This window comes from Ascaphus truei, chromosome 2 (assembly GCF_040206685.1).
Source record: "Ascaphus truei isolate aAscTru1 chromosome 2, aAscTru1.hap1, whole genome shotgun sequence".
In the NCBI taxonomy this organism is placed as follows: domain Eukaryota; kingdom Metazoa; phylum Chordata; class Amphibia; order Anura; family Ascaphidae; genus Ascaphus; species Ascaphus truei.
The window spans coordinates 474,470,908-474,497,522 of record NC_134484.1 but is presented as its reverse complement, the minus strand read 5'-3'; the positions used below and the strand labels follow the sequence as shown (position 1 = coordinate 474,497,522).

Genomic DNA, 26,615 nt, shown 5'->3' with positions numbered 1-26,615 from the left:
GTAATGAGGTCTCTGACCCTGAGAGCTTACACTCTATAGGAAATGAGGTCTCTGATCCTGAGAGCTTACACTCTATAGGTAATGAGGTCTCTGATCCTCAGAGCTTACACACTATAGCTAATGAGGGCCCTTATCCTAAGAGCTTACACTCTATAGGTAATGAAGTCTCCGATCCTCAGAGCTTACACTCTATAAGTAATGAGGGCCCTGATCCTGAGAGCTTACACTCTATAAGTAATGAGGTCTTCGATCCTCAGAGCTTACACTCTATAGGTAATGAGGGCCCTGATCCTCAGAGCTCACACTCTATAGGTAATGAGGGCCCTGATCCTCAGAGCTCACACTCTATAGGTAATGCAGGCCCTGATCCTCAGAGCTCACACTCTATAGGTAATGCAGGCCCTGATCCTCAGAGCTCACACTCTATAGGTAATGCAGGCCCTGATCCTCAGAGCTCACACTCTATAGGTAATTCAGGCCCTGATACTGAGAGCTTACACTCTATAGGTAACGAGGGCCCTGATCCTGAGAGCTTACACTCTATAGGTAATGAGGTCTCCGATCCTCAAGAGCTCACACTCTATAGGTAATGAGGGCCCTGATCCTGAGAGCTTACACTCTATGGGTAATGAGGGCCCTTATCCTCAGAGCTCACACTCTATAGGTAATGAGGTCTCCGATCCTCAGAGCTTACACTCTATAGGTAATGAGGGCCCTGATCCTAAGAGCTCACACTCTATAGGTAATGAGGGCCCTGATCCTCAGAGCTCACACTCTATAGGTAATGCAGGCCCTGATCCTCAGAGCTCACACTCTTTAGGTAATGCAGACCCTGATCCTCAGAGCTCACACTCTATAGGTAATGCAGGCCCTGATCCTCAAAGCTCACACTCTATAGGTAATGCAGGCCCTGATCCTCAGAGCTCACACTCTATAGGTAATGCAGGCCCTGATCCTGAGGGCTTACACTCTATAAGTAATGAGGTCTCTGATCCTGAGAGCTTACACTCTATAGGTAATGAGGTCTCTGATCCTCAGAGCTCACACTCTATAGGTAATGAGGGCCCTTATCCTAAGAGCTTACACTCTATAAGTAATGAGGGCCCTGATCCTGAGAGCTTACACTCTATAAGTAATGAGGTCTTCGATCCTCAGAGCTTACACTCTATAGGAAATGAGGGCCCTGATCCTCAGAGCTCACACTCTATAGGTAATGAGGGCCCTGATCCTCAGAGCTCACACTCTATAGGTAATGCAGGCCCTGATCCTCAGAGCTCACACTCTATAGGTAATGCAGGCCCTGATCCTCAGAGCTCACACTCTATAGGTAATGCAGGCCCTGATCCTCAGAGCTCACACTCTATAAGTAATGAGGGCCCTGATCCTCAGAGCTCACACTCTATAGGTAATGAGGGCCCTGATCCTCAGAGCTCACACTCTATAGGTAATGCAGGCCCTGATCCTCAGAGCTCACACTCTATAGGTAATGCAGGCCCTGATCCTCAGAGCTCACACTCTATAGGTAATGCAGGCCCTGATCCTCAGAGCTCACACTCTATAGGTAATGCAGGCCCTGATCCTCAGAGCTCACACTCTATAAGTAATGCAGGCCCTGATCCTGAGGGCTTACACTCTATAAGTAATGAGGTCTCTGATCCTGAGAGCTTACACTCTATAGGTAATGAGGTCTCTGATCCTCAGAGCTTACACTCTATAGGTAATGAAGTCTCCGATCCTCAGAGCTTACACTCTATAAGTAATGAGGGCCCTGATCCTGAGAGCTTTCACTCTATAAGTAATGAGGTCTTCGATCCTCAGAGCTTACACTCTATAGGTAATGAGGTCTCTGATCCTGAGAGCTTACACTCTATAGGTAATGAGGTCTCTGATCCTCAGAGCTTACACTCTATAGGTAATGAAGTCTCCGATCCTCAGAGCTTACACTCTATAAGTAATGAGGGCCCTGATCCTGAGAGCTTACACTCTATAAGTAATGAGGTCTTCGATCCTCAGAGCTTACACTCTATAGGTAATGAGGGCCCTGATCCTCATAGCTCACACTCTATAGGTAATGAGGGCCCTGATCCTCAGAGCTCACACTCTATAGGTAATGCAGGCCCTGATCCTCAGAGCTCACACTCTATAGGTAATGCAGGCCCTGATCCTCAGAGCTCACACTCTATAGGTAATGCAGGCCCTGATCCTCAGAGCTCACACTCTATAGGTAATTCAGGCCCTGATACTGAGAGCTTACACTCTATAGGTAACGAGGGCTCTGATCCTGAGAGCTTACACTCTATAGGTAATGAGGTCTTCGATCCTCAGAGCTCACACTCTATAGGTAATGAGGGCCCTGATCCTGAGAGCTTACACTCTATGGGTAATGAGGGCCCTTATCCTCAGAGCTCACACTCTATAGGTAATGAGGTCTCCGATCCTCAGAGCTTACACTCTATAGGTAATGAGGGCCCTGATCCTAAGAGCTTACACTCTATAGGTAATGAGGGCCCTGATCCTCAGAGCTCACACTCTATAGGTAATGCAGGCCCTGATCCTCAGAGCTCACACTCTATAGGTAATGCAGACCCTGATCCTCAGAGCTCACACTCTATAGGTAATGCAGGCCCTGATCCTCAGAGCTCACACTCTATAGGTAATGCAGGCCCTGATCCTCAGAGCTCACACTCTATAGGTAATGCAGGCCCTGATCCTGAGGGCTTACACTCTATAAGTAATGAGGTCTCTGATCCTGAGAGCTTACACTCTATAGGTAATGAGGTCTCTGATCCTCAGAGCTTACACTCTATAGGTAATGAGGGCCCTTATCCTAAGAGCTTACACTCTATAGGTAATGAAGTCTCCGATCCTCAGAGCTTACACTCTATAAGTAATGAGGGCCCTGATCCTGAGAGCTTACACTCTATAAGTAATGAGGTCTTCGATCCTCAGAGCTTACACTCTATAGGTAATGAGGGCCCTGATCCTCAGAGTTCACACTCTATAAGTAATGAGGGCCCTGATCCTCAGAGCTCACACTCTATAGGTAATGAGGGCCCTGATCCTCAGAGCTCACACTCTATAGGTAATGCAGGCCCTGATCCTCAGAGCTCACACTCTATAGGTAATGCAGGCCCTGATCCTCAGAGCTCACACTCTATAGGTAATGCAGGCCCTGATCCTCAGAGCTCACACTCTATAGGTAATGCAGGCCCTGATCCTCAGAGCTCACACTCTATAAGTAATGCAGGCCCTGATCCTGAGGGCTTACACTCTATAAGTAATGAGGTCTCTGATCCTGAGAGCTTACACTCTATAGGTAATGAGGTCTCTGATCCTCAGAGCTTACACTCTATAGGTAATGAGGTCTCTGATCCTGAGAGCTTACACTCTATAGGTAATGAGGTCTCTGATCCTCAGAGCTTACACTCTATAGGTAATGAAGTCTCCGATCCTCAGAGCTTACACTCTATAAGTAATGAGGGCCCTGATCCTGAGAGCTTACACTCTATAAGTAATGAGGTCTTCGATCCTCAGAGCTTACACTCTATAGGTAATGAGGGCCCTGATCCTCATAGCTCACACTCTATAGTTAATGAGGGCCCTGATCCTCAGAGCTCACACTCTATAGGTAATGCAGGCCCTGATCCTCAGAGCTCACACTCTATAGGTAATGCAGGCCCTGATCCTCAGAGCTCACACTCTATAGGTAATGCAGGCCCTGATCCTCAGAGCTCACACTCTATAGGTAATTCAGGCCCTGATACTGAGAGCTTACACTCTATAGGTAACGAGGGCCCTGATCCTGAGAGCTTACACTCTATAGGTAATGAGGTCTCCGATCCTCAGAGTTCACACTCTATAGGTAATGAGGGCCCTGATCCTGAGAGCTTACACTCTATGGGTAATGAGGGCCCTTATCCTCAGAGCTCACACTCTATAGGTAATGAGGTCTCCGATCCTCAGAGCTTACACTCTATAGGTAATGAGGGCCCTGATCCTAAGAGCTTACACTCTATAGGTAATGAGGGCCCTGATCCTCAGAGCTCACACTCTATAGGTAATGCAGGCCCTGATCCTCAGAGCTCACACTCTATAGGTAATGCAGGCCCTGATCCTCAGAGCTCACACTCTATAGGTAATGCAGGCCCTGATCCTCAGAGCTCACACTCTATAGGTAATGCAGGCCCTGATCCTCAGAGCTCACACTCTATAAGTAATGCAGGCCCTGATCCTGAGGGCTTACACTCTATAAGTAATGAGGTCTCTGATCCTGAGAGCTTACACTCTATAGGTAATGAGGTCTCTGATCCTCAGAGCTTACACTCTATAGGTAATGAGGGCCCTTATCCTAAGAGCTTACACTCTATAGGTAATGAAGTCTCCGATCCTCAGAGCTTACACTCTATAAGTAATGAGGGCCCTGATCCTGAGAGCTTACACTCTATAAGTAATGAGGTCTTCGATCCTCAGAGCTTACACTCTATAGGTAATGAGGGCCCTGATCCTCAGAGTTCACACTCTATAAGTAATGAGGGCCCTGATCCTCAGAGCTCACACTCTATAGGTAATGAGGGCCCTGATCCTCAGAGCTCACACTCTATAGGTAATGCAGGCCCTGATCCTCAGAGCTCACACTCTATAGGTAATGCAGGCCCTGATCCTCAGAGCTCACACTCTATAGGTAATGCAGGCCCTGATCCTCAGAGCTCACACTCTATAGGTAATGCAGGCCCTGATCCTCAGAGCTCACACTCTATAAGTAATGCAGGCCCTGATCCTGAGGGCTTACACTCTATAAGTAATGAGGTCTCTGATCCTGAGAGCTTACACTCTATAGGTAATGAGGTCTCTGATCCTCAGAGCTTACACTCTATAGGTAATGAGGTCTCTGATCCTGAGAGCTTACACTCTATAGGTAATGAGGTCTCTGATCCTCAGAGCTTACACTCTATAGGTAATGAAGTCTCCGATCCTCAGAGCTTACACTCTATAAGTAATGAGGGCCCTGATCCTGAGAGCTTACACTCTATAAGTAATGAGGTCTTCGATCCTCAGAGCTTACACTCTATAGGTAATGAGGGCCCTGATCCTCATAGCTCACACTCTATAGGTAATGAGGGCCCTGATCCTCAGAGCTCACACTCTATAGGTAATGCAGGCCCTGATCCTCAGAGCTCACACTCTATAGGTAATGCAGGCCCTGATCCTCAGAGCTCACACTCTATAGGTAATGCAGGCCCTGATCCTCAGAGCTCACACTCTATAGGTAATTCAGGCCCTGATACTGAGAGCTTACACTCTATAGGTAACGAGGGCTCTGATCCTGAGAGCTTACACTCTATAGGTAATGAGGTCTTCGATCCTCAGAGCTCACACTCTATAGGTAATGAGGGCCCTGATCCTGAGAGCTTACACTCTATGGGTAATGAGGGCCCTTATCCTCAGAGCTCACACTCTATAGGTAATGAGGTCTCCGATCCTCAGAGCTTACACTCTATGGGTAATGAGGGCCCTGATCCTAAGAGCTTACACTCTATAGGTAATGAGGGCCCTGATCCTCAGAGCTCACACTCTATAGGTAATGCAGGCCCTGATCCTCAGAGCTCACACTCTATAGGTAATGCAGACCCTGATCCTCAGAGCTCACACTCTATAGGTAATGCAGGCCCTGATCCTCAGAGCTCACACTCTATAGGTAATGCAGGCCCTGATCCTCAGAGCTCACACTCTATAGGTAATGCAGGCCCTGATCCTGAGGGCTTACACTCTATAAGTAATGAGGTCTCTGATCCTGAGAGCTTACACTCTATAGGTAATGAGGTCTCTGATCCTCAGAGCTTACACTCTATAGGTAATGAGGGCCCTTATCCTAAGAGCTTACACTCTATAGGTAATGAAGTCTCCGATCCTCAGAGCTTACACTCTATAAGTAATGAGGGCCCTGATCCTGAGAGCTTACACTCTATAAGTAATGAGGTCTTCGATCCTCAGAGCTTACACTCTATAGGTAATGAGGGCCCTGATCCTCAGAGTTCACACTCTATAAGTAATGAGGGCCCTGATCCTCAGAGCTCACACTCTATAGGTAATGAGGGCCCTGATCCTCAGAGCTCACACTCTATAGGTAATGCAGGCCCTGATCCTCAGAGCTCACACTCTATAGGTAATGCAGGCCCTGATCCTCAGAGCTCACACTCTATAGGTAATGCAGGCCCTGATCCTCAGAGCTCACACTCTATAGGTAATGCAGGCCCTGATCCTCAGAGCTCACACTCTATAAGTAATGCAGGCCCTGATCCTGAGGGCTTACACTCTATAAGTAATGAGGTCTCTGATCCTGAGAGCTTACACTCTATAGGTAATGAGGTCTCTGATCCTCAGAGCTTACACTCTATAGGTAATGAGGTCTCTGATCCTGAGAGCTTACACTCTATAGGTAATGAGGTCTCTGATCCTCAGAGCTTACACTCTATAGGTAATGAAGTCTCCGATCCTCAGAGCTTACACTCTATAAGTAATGAGGGCCCTGATCCTGAGAGCTTACACTCTATAAGTAATGAGGTCTTCGATCCTCAGAGCTTACACTCTATAGGTAATGAGGGCCCTGATCCTCATAGCTCACACTCTATAGTTAATGAGGGCCCTGATCCTCAGAGCTCACACTCTATAGGTAATGCAGGCCCTGATCCTCAGAGCTCACACTCTATAGGTAATGCAGGCCCTGATCCTCAGAGCTCACACTCTATAGGTAATGCAGGCCCTGATCCTCAGAGCTCACACTCTATAGGTAATTCAGGCCCTGATACTGAGAGCTTACACTCTATAGGTAACGAGGGCCCTGATCCTGAGAGCTTACACTCTATAGGTAATGAGGTCTCCGATCCTCAGAGTTCACACTCTATAGGTAATGAGGGCCCTGATCCTGAGAGCTTACACTCTATGGGTAATGAGGGCCCTTATCCTCAGAGCTCACACTCTATAGGTAATGAGGTCTCCGATCCTCAGAGCTTACACTCTATAGGTAATGAGGGCCCTGATCCTAAGAGCTTACACTCTATAGGTAATGAGGGCCCTGATCCTCAGAGCTCACACTCTATAGGTAATGCAGGCCCTGATCCTCAGAGCTCACACTCTATAGGTAATGCAGGCCCTGATCCTCAGAGCTCACACTCTATAGGTAATGCAGGCCCTGATCCTCAGAGCTCACACTCTATAGGTAATGCAGGCCCTGATCCTCAGAGCTCACACTCTATAAGTAATGCAGGCCCTGATCCTGAGGGCTTACACTCTATAAGTAATGAGGTCTCTGATCCTGAGAGCTTACACTCTATAGGTAATGAGGTCTCTGATCCTCAGAGCTTACACTCTATAGGTAATGAGGTCTCTGATCCTGAGAGCTTACACTCTATAGGTAATGAGGTCTCTGATCCTCAGAGCTTACACTCTATAGGTAATGAAGTCTCCGATCCTCAGAGCTTACACTCTATAAGTAATGAGGGCCCTGATCCTGAGAGCTTACACTCTATAAGTAATGAGGTCTTCGATCCTCAGAGCTTACACTCTATAGGTAATGAGGGCCCTGATCCTCATAGCTCACACTCTATAGGTAATGAGGGCCCTGATCCTCAGAGCTCACACTCTATAGGTAATGCAGGCCCTGATCCTCAGAGCTCACACTCTATAGGTAATGCAGGCCCTGATCCTCAGAGCTCACACTCTATAGGTAATTCAGGCCCTGATACTGAGAGCTTACACTCTATAGGTAACGAGGGCCCTGATCCTGAGAGCTTACACTCTATAGGTAATGAGGTCTCCGATCCTCAGAGCTCACACTCTATAGGTAATGAGGGCCCTGATCCTGAGAGCTTACACTCTATGGGTAATGAGGGCCCTTATCCTCAGAGCTCACACTCTATAGGTAATGAGGTCTCCGATCCTCAGAGCTTACACTCTATAGGTAATGAGGGCCCTGATCCTAAGAGCTTACACTCTATAGGTAATGAGGGCCCTGATCCTCAGAGCTCACACTCTATAGGTAATGCAGGCCCTGATTCTCAGAGCTCACACTCTATAGGTAATGCAGGCCCTGATCCTCAGAGCTCACACTCTATAGGTAATGCAGGCCCTGATCCTCAGAGCTCACACTCTATAGGTAATGCAGGCCCTGATCCTGAGGGCTTACACTCTATAAGTAATGAGGTCTCTGATCCTGAGAGCTTACACTCTATAGGTAATGAGGTCTCTGATCCTCAGAGCTTACACTCTATAGGTAATGAGGGCCCTTATCCTAAGAGCTTACACTCTATAGGTAATGAAGTCTCCGATCCTCAGAGCTTACACTCTATAAGTAATGAGGGCCCTGATCCTGAGAGCTTACACTCTATAAGTAATGAGGTCTTCGATCCTCAGAGCTTACACTCTATAGGTAATGAGGGCCCTGATCCTCAGAGCTCACACTCTATAGGTAATGAGGGCCCTGATCCTCAGAGCTCACACTCTATAGGTAATGCAGGCCCTGATCCTCAGAGCTTACACTCTATAGGTAATGCAGGCCCTGATCCTCAGAGCTCACACTCTATAGGTAATGCAGGCCCTGATCCTCAGAGCTCACACTCTATAGGTAATGCAGGCCCTGATCCTCAGAGCTCACACTCTATAAGTAATGCAGGCCCTGATCCTGAGGGCTTACACTCTATAAGTAATGAGGTCTCTGATCCTGAGAGCTTACACTCTATAGGTAATGAGGTCTCTGATCCTCAGAGCTTACACTCTATAGGTAATGAGGTCTCTGATCCTGAGAGCTTACACTCTATAGGTAATGAGGTCTCTGATCCTCAGAGCTTACACTCTATAGGTAATGAGGACCCTTATCCTAAGAGCTTACACTCTATAGGTAATGAAGTCTCCGATCCTCAGAGCTTACACTCTATAAGTAATGAGGGCCCTGATCCTGAGAGCTTACACTCTATAAGTAATGAGGTCTTCGATCCTCAGAGCTTACACTCTATAGGTAATGAGGTCTCTGATCCTGAGAGCTTACACTCTATAAGTAACGAGGGCCCTGATCCTCAGAGCTTACACTCTATAAGTAACGAGGGCCCTGATCCTCAGAGCTTACACTCTATAAGTAACGAGGGCCCTGATCCTCAGAGCTTACACTCTATAGGTAATGAGGTCTCCGATCCTCAGAGCTTACACTTTAGAGGACAAAGTTGGAACAAAGGGTAAAGTGTCTGCTCACTGTTAAGGTGGAGTTTGCCTCATGGGGTTGGGTTATGGTGCAGCCGCACAGCTGATCCCATTAAGGTTTGGGGGTGAGGATGTTAGGGGGTGTTAGTGTAGAGTCTGTTCCAGCCGCACAGCTGATACCAGTAGGGCTGGAGGGCGGGAGTTGGGTGTTAGGGGTACGCCAAATAGGCTTCCTTGAAAAGGTGAGTTATCAGGAAGTTTTTAAATGTCTGAAAGCTGGGGGAGAATCTGATGGTGCATGGTGGGGAATTCCAGAGAGAGGGGGCAGCACGGGAGAAGTCTTGTAAGTGACAGTGAGAGGAGGTCATAAGATTTTAGACACCTGCTCTTTCAACTCTTATGCCTCGGGCATGGTCATCGCTTAGGCGCTGACCCATGCTGAGGCGTGCTGCTGCTCGGCAGTGAGCCCCTGCAGCCGCAATGAGAGCGGCTTTAGCAGGGGCTCGCGCATGCTTGCGGAAGCGTGTGTCTTAACAAATGTTACGTTTCAGAGCTCGCCGGAGCGCAGGTCCGGTCACGTGAGCGGTTCGCCCAATGAGGGCGAACCAGTTCCGTGACGTCACTGGCCCGCCCCCCAGACACGCCCACGGACGGCGCGCGCTCTAAGGCCAGGGAAAGCACCGCTTTCCCTGAGCCTCAGCGCACCTCCGCACGGGCGAAGTGTCTATGGACTAAGCCTTACTCCTCATACTCTGCATAACCTGGGACCTCTCTCGTCCTGCCTTTCTCTCCCTGCTCCCCACATCTCATTATACCTCCCTATTGCTTTTTGTTTACAGATTCCTCATTCCTTTGTAAACTTTTCTATTTTCTCCATCTTCCTCACTCTCCTCCTTCTATCCACATTTCTTCCCCTCTCCTCCACCTGTGCTTGTGCCCATACTCTGCACCACTATTTACACACCTCTTTCCCAACAACTTCTACAACCCTCAAAAAAAGCACCCCCACAAATCCTCTTCTCTCTCTTTACTCCTCCTTGTTGCTGGGGATCTCTCCTTATCCTGGACCCAGCCATACAGACACTTCTCGCCCACACCACTCTGCCTCCTCCTCCCTTCCTGCTAAGGCCTCGGACACGGTCAAAAAGACCGTGCTGAGGCGCGCTGAGCCGCGCGGAGGGGAAACATTATCCCTATCAGCGCGGCTTTAGACGGCGCTTCCGCAGGCGTGCGGAGGCGTGTGGAAATGCAGGAGACAGGCAAGTTTACATTTTGCCGCCGAGGGAAGCGCAGGGCCGTTCACGTGACTGCCAGAAGCCAATGGCAGTCGGTGACGTCGGCGCCATGACGTGGCGCCCTAGCCCCGCCTCGCCTCCCGCCTGGCTCCCACCCGGCACACAAGCGCGCTCGCTGACGCTCATGCAGGGACACGAAAAATCTCCTGCTTGAGCAGGAGAGCATGAGCGTCAGCGCTGCCCAGCGCTCTTCATATCACCATGTCCCAGGCCTAAGGGTGTTAACCCATCTAACAACGCCTATTCCTCGTCTCCCTTCCCTTCTCCTGTGCCCTCTGGAATATCTGCTCACTGACTAACAAGGCTCTGCTTGTACATGACCTCTTCTGCTCTCCACTCCTTCAATGCTCTCCACTCATCTGCTCCTCCCTACATATCGGCTCCCATCTCTCTCTATGCCCATGCTTGTCTCCTGCGCTCTACCCATAACTGTCTCTTTTCCACTCCTATAGCTCTCTCTCGCTTAAACCTTTTTCCCTCACTGCCCCTTACCTGTAGAACTCCCTCCTACTCAATATACGCCAAGCGCCCTCTCTCCCCACCTTTAACACTAACCTTAAAACGCACCTCTTAAATTAAGCATCCCAAGAGCCTGGACTCATGGCTGCTGTCCCACACCCACAGTCACTCCTGCCAGGCACTGCCATCTACTGCACTTATTCCCTCATCTATTGTCTCTGTGAGTCTCCCAACATACCACTTAGATTGTAAGCTCTCCGGGTCAGAGATTTACTTTCCTATTATCTGATCTGGTTTGTTGCCCTTTCTGTACTATACTTCCCTGTACCGTATGGTCTCTTGTAAAGCGCTGAGTACAGCTGTGGGCGCTATATAAATAAAGATATACTGTACATACAAGGTAGGTGGATATTGTGGGCAGAACATAGGGGGTATTTAGGGATATATTTGGGGATGAGGGCTGAGATGTGACGGGGAGCAGCGTAGTTGAAATATATCGCGCATGGATTCACTCCTCTTCCTGTTGGAGGTTTCATGAGTAGATAAAGATTGGGAAAGCAATGTCTGGATTGTAAGTATCAGTAAGAACAAAATGTGGGCCTACTGTGAACGTCTCTTACCTCCATCCCACAGAACGCTCAGCCCCATGTGGGAGATCAGGATGGTAAAGAGCCCAACCCTTTCTAGGATTATCCCGTTGCCACTGTACATCTTGGGGGCCCTCACAGCCACGTCATTTATCATCACCTCTTTACCTGGTCAAACAGAAAAACACACACTTTTCAATTCCACTATTAGTCACATAACTCCCACATCCCCATTCATAGCAGGGACCTGCTTTATATTCACCCAGTATCTCCTTCCCAACGTCATCCCCATTCATAGCAGGGGCCTGCTTTATATTCACCCAGTATCTCCTTCCCAACACATGGGGCCTCATTCAGAGAAGGTTGCTAAAAATAATCGCATGGGCATTTAAAATTACGTTTTGATGGGCTTTGCTATCACGGTAGTCAGAAAGCCTCGATTACCTGTGATAGCAAAATTCCCAAAACGGGCGAGTTGCTGCCAGCGAGAGCATCGAGCTTCTGAAAAGGCCTAAACCGGCGATTCATTACTGCAGCAGAGAGAGCGGCTCTGAGAGAGCCGCCTCTCACAGCGGAAATGTCGCCCGAAAATTATTTATTTTAATATACATTTCTTTCATAGTGTAGATGTGCAGGGGGTCTCCGGAGCTGAACCGCGTTGGTTTTATGTCCGGGGACCCCTTGCTTCCCGAGATACAGGCACCTTTATGGGGTGCCGGTATCTCCTATGCAAGGAAATGTCCCGGTCACGTGACGCGGGACATTTCAATGCAATGGGATTGGGACAGTTTGAATGGAACTGCCAGGAACCCCCACTGTTAATCCGATGGGCCATTAGTCTGTCTGCAGAAATGTCACTGAAATGTTGCAGCATGTACCCAGCATGCACCTGGGTCTTGTTGGTGAGTGCCCCAAATTTGTTTTAGAATAGTCGTCGGCGCTACAGTACATCGAACAACAGGAGGGTCCTTCAGAATGTTCCAGGTGTAAACATTCCATGTGGGGTCACCTGCTGCATGGAACAGCAAGGACCATGAGCTCTGCTCAATGCAACATCCTAGTCATGGAAGGAAGTCTTCTGGTGGGAGTTGTGTCCAAGTCTCCCAACTGCAAATAAGAGGCAAACAATGGCACCAAATGTATCCAAAAATAATGTTCTATTAGATAAAGTAGGATATTTTAATTTAGTATATAATGGTTCTGATCTGTTCCACGTTTGCCACGGTTTTGCAGGCAGGAGACTTTGGGCCTTATTTAATATATCCGGAACCGCTGGTGCTAGATAATAAACTAGTGTAGCACTGGGATGCAGCTGCAATGCATACTGGATAAGGGCCCTTGATACATAGCCTAACTCTAACCCTTACTGGGAGATACACTAAGGGCTAATGCGGGGTATCGCACCCTGACCTGGCGTAACTGCCGTTCAATTCAATGGCAGTTAACGATGTACCGTGAATCCCGGCGTTAATATTAACCCTGAACTCCTCCAAGACATGTATGTTCCTCTGACCTCTCAGCAGATGAACAATGGTGTTTCCAATCATCACCACAACTGATTTGGTGCAGGTGATGCCGCTGGTGCCACAGGGCACGTTCTCGGCAGTGACGGTGAAGAGGCCGTTGTTCTCCCGTGCCAACACGTACTGACAGTCCCCAAGGAAGGTGAATGAACGCCCATCAAAGGTGATGTAATGAGGGTCGCCGGTGGCCGTGCAGAGTCCAGCACACGGGTAATCGGTGCATTGCCAGTGGCGGTTCTTACACACACTGCAAGGAAAGAAAGATGATTCCGGCAGGTGAGGATGAGATGTAAGGGCCGTGAAAGTAGGTCACACTGAAAGTCTTGTACAGTATTTAGGGTATGTGTAGGAGTACACGGACATGACGCAGCATTCTTACCAGGTATTGCAATCTTTCACAATGGTCTCATTGGGTTGGTGGAGCTTTCCATGGTGATGACAGGGACAATCCTCTGGAGAAACACATCGGTCCTTCTGCAAGAACATACATAAAGTCTTCTGATGTATTGTCGTGTTTAATAGGGCAGGTGAAGAATCTTACCAAGGGACAAATATCAGTGAGCCAGGAGTGAGAGTATCCACAGGGAAGTACACCTTTCGTAGACCTAAATGGGTGCCTTGTTCCATCAGTAATGGTGGAAGCTATTATTGGTCCAGGTTTCCTACTAGAAGACTCCACGTGCTACAATTCTAATCATACTGGGCTTTGGATTTGTGAGGTGATGAGAATTCCCTTCACACTCATTGATTAATGGGATTGGCTTTCCATGTACCCCAGCACAGAGAGTTCTTCAGTTACACAATATCAAGGTAAGATACCTGTGTAATGGGAATGCCTGAAGCCGTTTGTTATTACAGGATAACCTGGTGGCAGAGCACTCACAATATCAAGAAATAAGGTTTATCTTTCCTAGGAGCAGCTCAAATCCCCCCCGCACCGGTGATATATGGAATATCAGGTAATATTTGGTGTGGATATAGATAGTAATATAAGCTCAAGAGGGAATGTCATGAGAAAAGGCCAAAAATAGTATTCTTCCATATTCATTGGACGGAGAAGGTTAGCGCCTGAATGTAATATGTACATTGATACATTATCACAAACTACATCTGCTAATCCCTGGTTTTCCCTATTTATCTACCGTGCTGAAGCATTGAGATTCACATGGCATGAAGCAGACTCACCAGAAGCACAGCGCCATCCGGGCACACGCACCCCGCAACGGGGTCAGGGCAGGTCAGGTTCTGCTCCAGGCTCTCACAGGTGCGCACGCAGGACGCCAGCGCATATACCATGTCCCCAGGGCAATACGCCGCTTCAGGGCAGCTGGCCTCCGTGCAGTCCCACACGGCACTATCACAGACACTGAGAGCGGGGAACACGAAGCAACGGAAAACAGGCAATGAAAACATGGACCGGATCGACATCTGTAATGACGTCTGATTAAAGTAACGCAGCGGCCGGGTCATCAAACCGTGTAGTAATTTCTTACTCCGGGGGCAGATCATGCGTTGCATTCCTTACGTGCCATTCAAACTTATATTTATATATTATGAGCGTGGTGCATCGGAGTTTCTCAGCTGTAATTGTGCTGCACAGTAAGTGCAAACAAACTGCATCATATTTATCAAATCAAAACTCCCATTGACTTTATCTTTGCTGAAGCGGGTGCAGATGGGTTTTACAGGTGTTGCCCTAGTTAGGAGACCTTAATACATGGGTGCTGAACTCCAGTCCTCAGGCCCCCCCCCACCCCCCAACAGGTCAGGTCTGCAGGATATCCCAGCTTCAGCACAGGTGGCTCAATCAGAGGCTCAGTCAAAGGCTGAAGCAGGGACTGATTGAGCCACCTTTGCTGAAGCTAGGATATCCAGAAAACCTGACCTGTTGGGGGGGCTTGAGGACCGTGATTAAGCACTCCCGCCTTAATACATCACCGCCCGTGTGTTTTGTGCATTACGATGTCCTATCTGGGGATAGTATTTCCACTGCTTTATATGCACAAATTTTTTTTTTTTTGCTAAGTTTGTCTTTTTTGGCAAACTCTGGTCACATTGTAACTATTCAATTTCCAGTTTTCCAGTTCAACTTTACACGTGTCGTACTGTGCATGGGAGGCAGATATCTTTACACGTGTCGTACTGTGCATGGGAGGCAGATATCTTTACACGTGTCGTACTGTGCATGGGAGGCAGATATCTTTACACGTGTTGTACTGTGCATGGGATGCAGAGATCTTTACACGTGTCGTACTGTGCATGGGATGCAGAGATCTTTACACGTGTCGTACTGTGCATGAAGTGCAGAGATCTTTACACGTGTCGTACTGTGCATGGGATGCAGAGATCTTTACACGTGTCGTACTGTGCATGGAGTGCAGAGATCTTTACACGTGTCGTACAGTGCATGGGATGCAGAGATCTTTACACGTGTCGTACTGTACATGGGATGCAGAGATCTTTACACGTGTCGTACTGTGCATGGGGTGCAGAGATCTTTACACGTTTTGTACTGTGCGTGGGATGCAGAGATCTTTACACGTGTCGTACTGTGCATTGGATGCAGAGATCTTTACACGTGTCATACTGTGCATGGGAGGCAGGGATCTTTACACGTGTCGTACTGTGCATGGGATGCAGAGATCTTTACACGTGTCGTACTGTGCATGGGATGTAGAGATCTTTACACGTGTCGTACTGTGCATGGGGTGCAGAGATCTTTACACGTTTCGTACTGTGCATGGGATGCAGAGATCTTTACACGTGTCATACTGTGCATGTGATGCAGGGATCTTTACACGTGTTGTACTGTGCATGGGAGGCAGAGATCTTTACACGTGTCGTACTGTGCATGGGATGCAGAGATCTTTACACGTGTCGTACTGTGCATGGGATGCAGAGATCTTTACACGTTTTGTACTGTGCATGGGGTGCAGGGATCTTTACACATTTCGTACTGTGCATGGGATGCAGAGATCTTTACACGTGTCGTACTGTGCATGGGATGCAGAGATCTTTACACGTGTTGTACTGTGCATGGGGTGCAGGGATCTTTACACATTTCGTACTGTGCATGGGATGCAGAGATCTTTACACATTTCGTACTGTGCATGGGATGCAGAGATCTTTACACGTGTCGTACTGTGCATGGGATGCAGAGATCTTTACACGTGTTGTACTGTGCATGGGGTGCAGGGATCTTTACACATTTCGTACTGTGCATGGGATGCAGAGATCTTTACACATTTTGTACTGTGCATGGGGTGCAGGGATCTTTACACGTTTCGTACTGTGCATGGGGTGCAGAGATCTTTACACGTGTCATACTGTGCATGGGATGCAGGGATCTTTACACGTTTCGTACTGTGCATATGATGCCGAGATCTTTACACGTTTCATACTGTGCATGGGATGCAGAGATCTTTACACGTGTCGTACTGTGCATGGGGTGCAGGGATCTTTACACGTGTCGTACTGTGCATGGGATGCAGAGATCTTTACACGTTTCGTACTGTGCATGGGATGCAGAGATCTTTACACGTTTCGTACTGTACATGGGATGCAGGGAACTTTATACGTGTCATACTGTGCATGGGATGCAGAGATCTTTACACGTTTCGTACTGTGCACGAGGTGCAGAGATCTTTACACATGTCGTACTGTGCACGAGGTGCAGAGATCTTTACACATGTCGTACTGTGCACGAGGTGCAGAGATCTTTACACGTTTCATACTGTGCATGGGATGCAGAGATCTTTACACGTTTCGTAGTGTGCATGGGGTGCAGGGATCTTTACACGTGTCGTACTGTGCATGGGAGGCAGATATCTTTACACGTGTCGTACTGTGCATGGGATGCAGAGATCTTTACACGTTTCGTACTGTGCATGGGATGCAGAGATCTTTACACGTTTCGTACTGTGCACGAGGTGCAGAGATCTTTACACGTGTCGTACTGTGCATGGGAGGCAGATATCTTTACACGTGTCGTACTGTACATGGGGTGCAGGGATCTTTACACATTTCGTACTGTGCATGGGGTGCAGAGATCTTTACACGTGTCGTACTGTGCATGGGGTGCAGAGATCTTTACACGTTTCGTACTGTACATGGGATGCAGAGATCTTTACACTTTTCGTACTGTACATGGGGTGCCGAGATCTTTACACGTGTCGTACTGTGCATGGGATGCAGATATCCTTACACGTGTCGTACTGTACATGGGGTGCAGGGATCTTTACACATTTCGTACTGTGCATGGGGTGCAGAGATCTTTACACGTGTCGTACTGTGCATGGGGTGCAGAGATCTTTACACGTTTCGTACTGTACATGGGATGCAGAGATCTTTACACTTTTCGTACTGTGCATGGGGTGCCGAGATCTTTACACGTGTCGTACTGTGCATGGGGTGCAGAGATCTTTACATGTTTCGTACTGTACATGGGATGCAGAGATCTTTACATGTTTCGTACTGTGCATGGGGTGCCGAGATCTTTACACGTTTCGTACTGTGCATGGGATGCAGAGATCTTTACACGTGTCATACTGTGCATGGGGTGCAGAGATCTTTACACGTTTCGTACTGTGCATGGGATGCAGAGATCTTTACACGTGTCGTACTGTGCATGGGATGCAGAGATCTTTACATGTTTCATACTGTACATGGGATGCAGAGATCTTTACACGTGTCGTACTGTGCATGGGATGCAGAGATCTTTACACGTTTCGTACTGTGCATGGGATGCAGAGATCTTTACACGTTTCGTACTGTGCACGAGGTGCAGAGATCTTTACACGTGTCGTACTGTGCATGGGAGGCAGATATCTTTACACGTGTCGTACTGTACATGGGGTGCAGGGATCTTTACACGTTTCGTACTGTGCACGAGGTGCAGAGATCTTTACACGTGTCGTACTGTGCATGGGATGCAGATATCTTTACACGTGTCGTACTGTACATGGGGTGCAGGGATCTTTACACATTTCGTACTGTGCATGGGGTGCAGAGATCTTTACACGTGTCGTACTGTGCATGGGGTGCAGAGATCTTTACACGTTTCGTACTGTACATGGGATGCAGAGATCTTTACACTTTTCGTACTGTACATGGGGTGCCGAGATCTTTACACGTGTCGTACTGTGCATGGGATGCAGATATCTTTACACGTGTCGTACTGTACATGGGGTGCAGGGATCTTTACACATTTCGTACTGTGCATGGGGTGCAGAGATCTTTACACGTGTCGTACTGTGCATGGGGTGCAGAGATCTTTACACGTTTCGTACTGTACATGGGATGCAGAGATCTTTACACTTTTCGTACTGTGCATGGGGTGCCGAGATCTTTACACGTGTCGTACTGTGCATGGGGTGCAGAGATCTTTACATGTTTCGTACTGTACATGGGATGCAGAGATCTTTACATGTTTCGTACTGTGCATGGGGTGCCGAGATCTTTACACGTTTCGTACTGTGCATGGGATGCAGAGATCTTTACACGTGTCATACTGTGCATGGGGTGCAGAGATCTTTACACGTTTCGTACTGTGCATGGGATGCAGAGATCTTTACACGTGTCGTACTGTGCATGGGATGCAGAGATCTTTACATGTTTCATACTGTACATGGGATGCAGAGATCTTTACACGTGTCGTACTGTGCATGGGATGCAGAGATCTTTACACGTTTCGTACTGTACATGGGATGCAGAGATCTTTACACATTTCGTACTGTGCATGGGATGCAGAGATCTTTACACGTGTCGTACTGTGCATGGAGTGCAGAGATCTTTACACGTGTCGTACTGTGCATGGGAGGCAGATATCTTTACACGTGTTGTACTGTGCATGGGATGCAGAGATCTTTACACGTGTCGTACTGTGCATGGGATGCAGAGATCTTTACACGTGTCGTACTGTGCATGAAGTGCAGAGATCTTTACACGTGTCGTACTGTGCATGGGATGCAGAGATCTTTACACGTGTCGTACTGTGCATGGAGTGCAGAGATCTTTACACGTGTCGTACAGTGCATGGGATGCAGAGATCTTTACACGTGTCGTACTGTACATGGGATGCAGAGATCTTTACACGTGTCGTACTGTGCATGGGGTGCAGAGATCTTTACACGTTTTGTACTGTGCGTGGGATGCAGAGATCTTTACACGTGTCGTACTGTGCATTGGATGCAGAGATCTTTACACGTGTCATACTGTGCATGGGAGGCAGGGATCTTTACACGTGTCGTACTGTGCATGGGATGCAGAGATCTTTACACGTGTCGTACTGTGCATGGGATGTAGAGATCTTTACACGTGTCGTACTGTGCATGGGGTGCAGAGATCTTTACACGTTTCGTACTGTGCATGGGATGCAGAGATCTTTACACGTGTCATACTGTGCATGTGATGCAGGGATCTTTACACGTGTTGTACTGTGCATGGGAGGCAGAGATCTTTACACGTGTCGTACTGTGCATGGGATGCAGAGATCTTTACACGTGTCGTACTGTGCATGGGATGCAGAGATCTTTACACGTTTTGTACTGTGCATGGGGTGCAGGGATCTTTACACATTTCGTACTGTGCATGGGATGCAGAGATCTTTACACGTGTCGTACTGTGCATGGGATGCAGAGATCTTTACACGTGTTGTACTGTGCATGGGGTGCAGGGATCTTTACACATTTCGTACTGTGCATGGGATGCAGAGATCTTTACACATTTCGTACTGTGCATGGGATGCAGAGATCTTTACACGTGTCGTACTGTGCATGGGATGCAGAGATCTTTACACGTGTTGTACTGTGCATGGGGTGCAGGGATCTTTACACATTTCGTACTGTGCATGGGATGCAGAGATCTTTACACATTTTGTACTGTGCATGGGGTGCAGGGATCTTTACACGTTTCGTACTGTGCATGGGGTGCAGAGATCTTTACACGTGTCATACTGTGCATGGGATGCAGGGATCTTTACACGTTTCGTACTGTGCATATGATGCCGAGATCTTTACACGTTTCATACTGTGCATGGGATGCAGAGATCTTTACACGTGTCGTACTGTGCATGGGGTGCAGGGATCTTTACACGTGTCGTACTGTGCATGGGATGCAGAGATCTTTACACGTTTCGTACTGTGCATGGGATGCAGAGATCTTTACACGTTTCGTACTGTACATGGGATGCAGGGAACTTTATACGTGTCATACTGTGCATGGGATGCAGAGATCTTTACACGTTTCGTACTGTGCACGAGGTGCAGAGATCTTTACACATGTCGTACTGTGCACGAGGTGCAGAGATCTTTACACATGTCGTACTGTGCACGAGGTGCAGAGATCTTTACACGTTTCATACTGTGCATGGGATGCAGAGATCTTTACACGTTTCGTAGTGTGCATGGGGTGCAGGGATCTTTACACGTGTCGTACTGTGCATGGGAGGCAGATATCTTTACACGTGTCGTACTGTGCATGGGATGCAGAGATCTTTACACGTTTCGTACTGTGCATGGGATGCAGAGATCTTTACACGTTTCGTACTGTGCACGAGGTGCAGAGATCTTTACACGTGTCGTACTGTGCATGGGAGGCAGATATCTTTACACGTGTCGTACTGTACATGGGGTGCAGGGATCTTTACACGTTTCGTACTGTGCACGAGGTGCAGAGATCTTTACACGTGTCGTACTGTGCATGGGATGCAGATATCTTTACACGTGTCGTACTGTACATGGGGTGCAGGGATCTTTACACATTTCGTACTGTGCATGGGGTGCAGAGATCTTTACACGTGTCGTACTGTGCATGGGGTGCAGAGATCTTTACACGTTTCGTACTGTACATGGGATGCAGAGATCTTTACACTTTTCGTACTGTACATGGGGTGCCGAGATCTTTACACGTGTCGTACTGTGCATGGGATGCAGATATCTTTACACGTGTCGTACTGTACATGGGGTGCAGGGATCTTTACACATTTCGTACTGTGCATGGGGTGCAGAGATCTTTACACGTGTCGTACTGTGCATGGGGTGCAGAGATCTTTACACGTTTCGTACTGTACATGGGATGCAGAGATCTTTACACTTTTCGTACTGTGCATGGGGTGCCGAGATCTTTACACGTGTCGTACTGTGCATGGGGTGCAGAGATCTTTACATGTTTCGTACTGTACATGGGATGCAGAGATCTTTACATGTTTCGTACTGTGCATGGGGTGCCGAGATCTTTACACGTTTCGTACTGTGCATGGGATGCAGAGATCTTTACACGTGTCATACTGTGCATGGGGTGCAGAGATCTTTACACGTTTCGTACTGTGCATGGGATGCAGAGATCTTTACACGTGTCGTACTGTGCATGGGATGCAGAGATCTTTACATGTTTCATACTGTACATGGGATGCAGAGATCTTTACACGTGTCGTACTGTGCATGGGATGCAGAGATCTTTACACGTTTCGTACTGTACATGGGATGCAGAGATCTTTACACATTTCGTACTGTGCATGGGATGCAGAGATCTTTACACGTGTCGTACTGTGCATGGAGTGCAGAGATCTTTACACGTTTCGTACTGTACATGGGATGCAGAGATCTTTACACGTTGTGACAGAAACCAGGGGATGGTAATAAATTCCGTATATAGGGCTCCCAGGATACTAGACAGTTTCTATCCTGTTTGGCCTGGGAGTGCAGCCTTATAATACATACACTCCATCCCACAGTTTGGCAAGCGCTGGAACTGAGGGATGAGAGATCCAGACCAGAGTTTGTCTGCTGCCTGATTTCTGTCACCTGTCATGCTAATTAGGAATCAGGTATGAAAGACTGATTTCCTGTTTGCTCTGGTCTCCCCACAAGAGCCAGGAGGCTGGAAGGCTGCTGAACTACAGAGGGGAGAAGCCTCTTCCCCAAACAGGTTCAATCTTTCTGTTCATTTGTGTAAGACTGCAAAAGTACCGTGTTTTGATGTTGGAAGTGGAAAAGCCACTTCCAACCCTGAGTCAGGGATATCTAAGTTAAGTTATCGCTCAGGTGAGCAGCTTTTGTTTTGATCTGTTTTCTGTTGTATGCACTGTGGCAGTCTCAGTGCCTGGGACTGAATAAACCAGGCATAGCCTATTTAAAGGAACAGTACGTGACGCCTCATCATTTAACCTACCCTAAAAGACCGTGTTCTAAACAGTCCCGGACAAACGACGGAGCCCCGGAGTAAGCCGTTTGTCACATATGGTGGAGAATGCGGGCAGAGCACTAGGGGGTCTGCGGGTTGAAGAACTTTGAAAAAAAAAAAAAAAAAAAAAAAGTTTTTTTCATCCTCTGCAAACAAGATGGAAGACGTGGTGAGTGCGCTGGTACGCAATGTCGCTGCCCAGAAAGACACGAATGAAACCCAGCAACAGCTGTTAATAGCCCAGCAAGAAACTAATGCAAACCAGCAGCAGACGAATGCAGCCCAGCAACAGCTGCTAATAGCCCAGCAAGAGATTAATGCCAACCAGCAACAGGCGAATGCCAACCAGCAACAGGCGAATGCAAACCAGCAACAGACGAATGAAGCCCTGCAAAACGCGAATGCAAACCAGCAAGAGACAAACCGCTTGCTGAGAGAGGAGCAACAGCGGTTCGCTCAGGGCTTACAGCAGGAACTCGAGATCCTGAGGGGGACTATCAGTAACCTTCCACTGGCAGCGGCAGCCCCAGTTCCGAAAATGACCAGGGCAAGCCACTACCTTCAGAAGATGGGACCCTCGGATGATGTGGAAGCCTATCTTCTCACGTTTGAACGCACGGCACAGAGAGAGGGATGGCCAGAAGCTGAGTGGGCTGGTCTAATCGCACCCTTCCTAAGCGGCGAACCCCAGAAGGCTTACTTTGATCTAGAGCCAGCCGAAGCTAACGTCTATGCAAAATTGAAGTTCGAGATCCTCGCCCGCCTCGGCGTAACCACGGCTGTTCGCGCCCAAAGGTTTCACGCATGGTCCTTCACGATGGATAAAGCCACCCGAAGCCAGATGTATGACCTCATCCACCTCGCCCGGAAGTGGCTACAACCCGAGATCAACTCAGCCAGCCACATCGTGGAACGGTTGGTCATGGACCAGTTCTTGAGGAAACTTCCCTCTGCCTTACGCCGTTGGGTCAGTCGGAGTGACCCCCACAATGCGGATGAGCTTGTGGCCCTCGTAGAAAGGTACAATGCAGCAGAAGAGCACCCGCAACCCACAGTCGTGGAGCAACCCCACTACCCGAGGTTCCAGGACTCTTCCAGAGACGGTAAAAGGGTACCGGGGTTAAGGGGCGCTGAAGAGCGGCGACCACCTTCACGCAGCACCAGCAACAGTGGTTCGCACACTAAGGGCAATAGCCAACATGGGGAGCCGGGAAAAGGCTCTAAGTGGGACACAGACTATGTACCTAAATGTGTAAATTGTCATGAGAGGGGCCACACAGCAAAAATCTGCCCACTAAATGATGAGCCCATGCAATGCAACAGCGTGGAACCTTATTCGCTGTTGTCCCAATGTATGGGCCCTAGCCCAGAGGACCCCTTGAATAACCATCTGTGGGCATTTGTAAAGGTTAATGGTAAGAGGGTTCGGGCACTTCTTGACTCTGGGAGCATGGTCACACTAGTGTCCGAATACCTCTTGCCCATTAAGAAGAAACAGGGAAACAGTTCACAAAGAGTGGCAATTTGTTGTATACATGGGGATAATCATGAATATTCCACTGTTGATGTTTTTTTTGAAACAGAGTTTGGTTCTTTAGATTTCAAGGTGGGTATTGTACCCAAACTGGCACATGATGTGTTAATAGGGACCGACTTTCCCCATTTTCTAAAAATGTGGTCCCCCGCTCAGAATAGCGCCCAGAGTTCAATAGCGGACCATAACGAAGTATTAGAAGAAACAAATCCTTTCCCTTTTTCAGAAATGGAGGTTGACGAGGGCCCAAATAAGAAGGGGGGAAAGGAGGAGTGCTGTAAAATTCCCTTCCCCATCACTACTTTGGTAGGGAATACCCCAAATCAAGATGTTGAGCAGACACTTACCACCCCAGAACCGGATAAGACCCTCGCTGACCTAGAGGTCAGTCCTGGGAGTTTTAAGAAGGCCCAGTGGGAGGACCCCACATTAGCGGTAGCAAGGGGAAATATACGGGACCAGAATAGTACTCCTGGCCAACCAGATAGGTCACTTGCTTACCCCTACTTCGAGGTAGAGAACGACCTAGTATATCGGGTTGATAAAAGGAAATCAGTTACAACTAAACAATTGTTGGTACCACGGACATTCCGTAACGTAGTATTACACCTCGCACATAGTCATCCATTGGGGGGACACCTAGGGGTGGAAAAGACAAAAGAAAAGGTTCTCCGAAGCTTCTATTGGCCTGGGGTTCTGGCAGAAATTACGAATTATTGTTCCTCATGCCCAGAATGTCAGATCACCGCCCCGTTCAAGGCGTACCGCAGCCCATTGGTACCCCTTCCCATAATAGAGGTACCATTTGACCGGATTGCTATGGATCTAGTAGGACCCCTAATAAAGTCTGCTAGGGGACATCAGCATATATTGGTAATATTAGATTATGCCACCCGATATCCGGAGGCAGTTCCCCTACGTAGCACCTCAGCTAAAAACATAGCAAAAGAGTTAGTAGTTCTGTTTTCCCGGGTCGGGATTCCTAAAGAGATTCTATCTGACCAGGGAACACCATTTATGTCCCAAGTAACGAAAGAGCTATGTAAACTCCTAAAAATCAAGCATCTCAGAACCTCAGTCTATCATCCACAAACAGATGGTTTAGTGGAAAGGTTCAATAAAACCTTAAAGAGCATGTTACGGCGGGCGGTTGATAAAGATGGGAAAAACTGGGATTGTTTGTTACCGTACCTGTTATTTGCCATTAGGGAAGTTCCCCAATCATCCACAGGCTTCTCCCCGTTTGAACTATTGTATGGCCGACACCCAAGGGGCTTACTGGATATAGCCAAAGAGACTTGGGAACACGAGGTTACCCCTTACAGAAGTGTAATAGAGCATGTTGCCCAGATGCAGGACCGCATTGCTGCAGTCCTACCCATAGTGAGGGAACACATGGAGAAAGCTCAAGAAGCACAGAGGAATACATATAATAAGGGTGCTAGGGTCAGAATTTTTTCTCCAGGTGATAGGGTACTAGTTCTGGTTCCCACCGTGGAGAGTAAATTCCTTGCTAAATGGCATGGGCCATATGAGGTCTTGGAAAGAGTGGGAGAAGTAAATTATAAGGTAAGACAGCCAGGTAGGAGGAAACCTGAGCAAATTTACCATATAAACCTACTCAAGCCCTGGAAAGATAGAGAAGTCTTGTTAACCCTAGTACCCCCAGGTCCGTCAGAGAATCAAGAAACTGACCCAGAGGTTAGCATAGCTGAAACCCTGTCTGTTCATCAGAAACGAGAGGTTCAGAATTTAGTGAAAAGAAACAAAGAAATCTTCTCTATACGGCCAGGTAGAACTAGCGTAATTGAACATGACCTAGTCTCTGAACCGGGGGTCCGAGTTAACCTTAAACCGTACCGAATCCCAGAGGCCAAAAGAAAGGCTATAAGTTTAGAGGTTAAAAAAATGCTAAAACTAGGTGTAATTGAGGAATCCCAAAGTGGGTGGAACAGCCCTATAGTCTTAGTCCCAAAGCCAGATGGTACAACAAGGTTTTGTAATGACTACCGGAAACTAAACGCGGTGTCAAAATTTGATACTTATCCTATGCCCAGGGTAGATGAACTTGTAGAGAGACTGGGCAAAGCCCGATATCTCACAACCCTAGACCTAACAAAAGGGTACTGGCAGGTTCCCCTCACAGAAAGGGCAAAAGAAAAGACAGCCTTCTCAACCCCAGACGGCCTCTTTCAGTATAAGGTGTTGCCTTTTGGCTTACATGGAGCTCCCGCCACATTCCAAAGAATGATGGATAAAATTTTAAAACCACATGCTCGGTATGCTGCCGCCTACCTGGATGATGTGGTAATCCATAGTGAAGATTGGCAATCCCACCTTCCAAAGGTCCAAGCTGTGCTTGACGCAGTCCGGTCTGCTGGACTAACTGCTAACCCCGCTAAATGCACTATTGGTCTGGAGGAGGCCAAGTATCTGGGATATTCTATTGGCAGAGGTTTACTCAAACCCCAAACACTCAAAGTGGAGGCGATACAAAATTGGCCAAGGCCAGTTACAAAAAAACAAGTAAGGACCTTTTTGGGGTTAATTGGGTACTATAGAAGGTTTATTCCCAATTTTGCAACTAAGGCAACCCCACTAACTGACCTCACAAAAGCAAGAGGACCGCTAATGGTAAAGTGGTCCCCCGAAACCGAACAGGCCTTTAGAAGCCTGAAAGAAGCTCTCTGTGCCCAACCAGTGTTGGTCACACCTGACTTCTCCAAAGAGTTCGTAGTCCAAACCGACGCATCTGAGGTAGGGCTGGGGGCGGTACTCTCCCAGGAGTCTCAAGGTGAGGAGCACCCCATCCTTTATTTAAGTAGGAAACTAAATCCCCAGGAGAAAA

General features: G+C 48.0%; 1 protein-coding gene across 1 annotated transcript in view; it reads right to left on the bottom strand.

The window, feature by feature from the left end:
- LOC142488297 (SCO-spondin-like) overlaps positions 1-26,615 on the bottom strand; it is a 403,111-nt gene that overhangs the window by 302,770 nt on the left and 73,726 nt on the right. Inside the window, exons 19-22 of the mRNA XM_075588669.1 lie at positions 14,239-14,419; positions 13,433-13,527; positions 13,044-13,300; positions 11,564-11,698 (exon numbers count right to left, since the gene is read on the bottom strand). Of these exons, the coding sequence (XP_075444784.1) occupies positions 11,564-11,698; positions 13,044-13,300; positions 13,433-13,527; positions 14,239-14,419 (668 nt within the window). The remainder of the gene's footprint in view (positions 1-11,563; positions 11,699-13,043; positions 13,301-13,432; positions 13,528-14,238; positions 14,420-26,615) is intronic.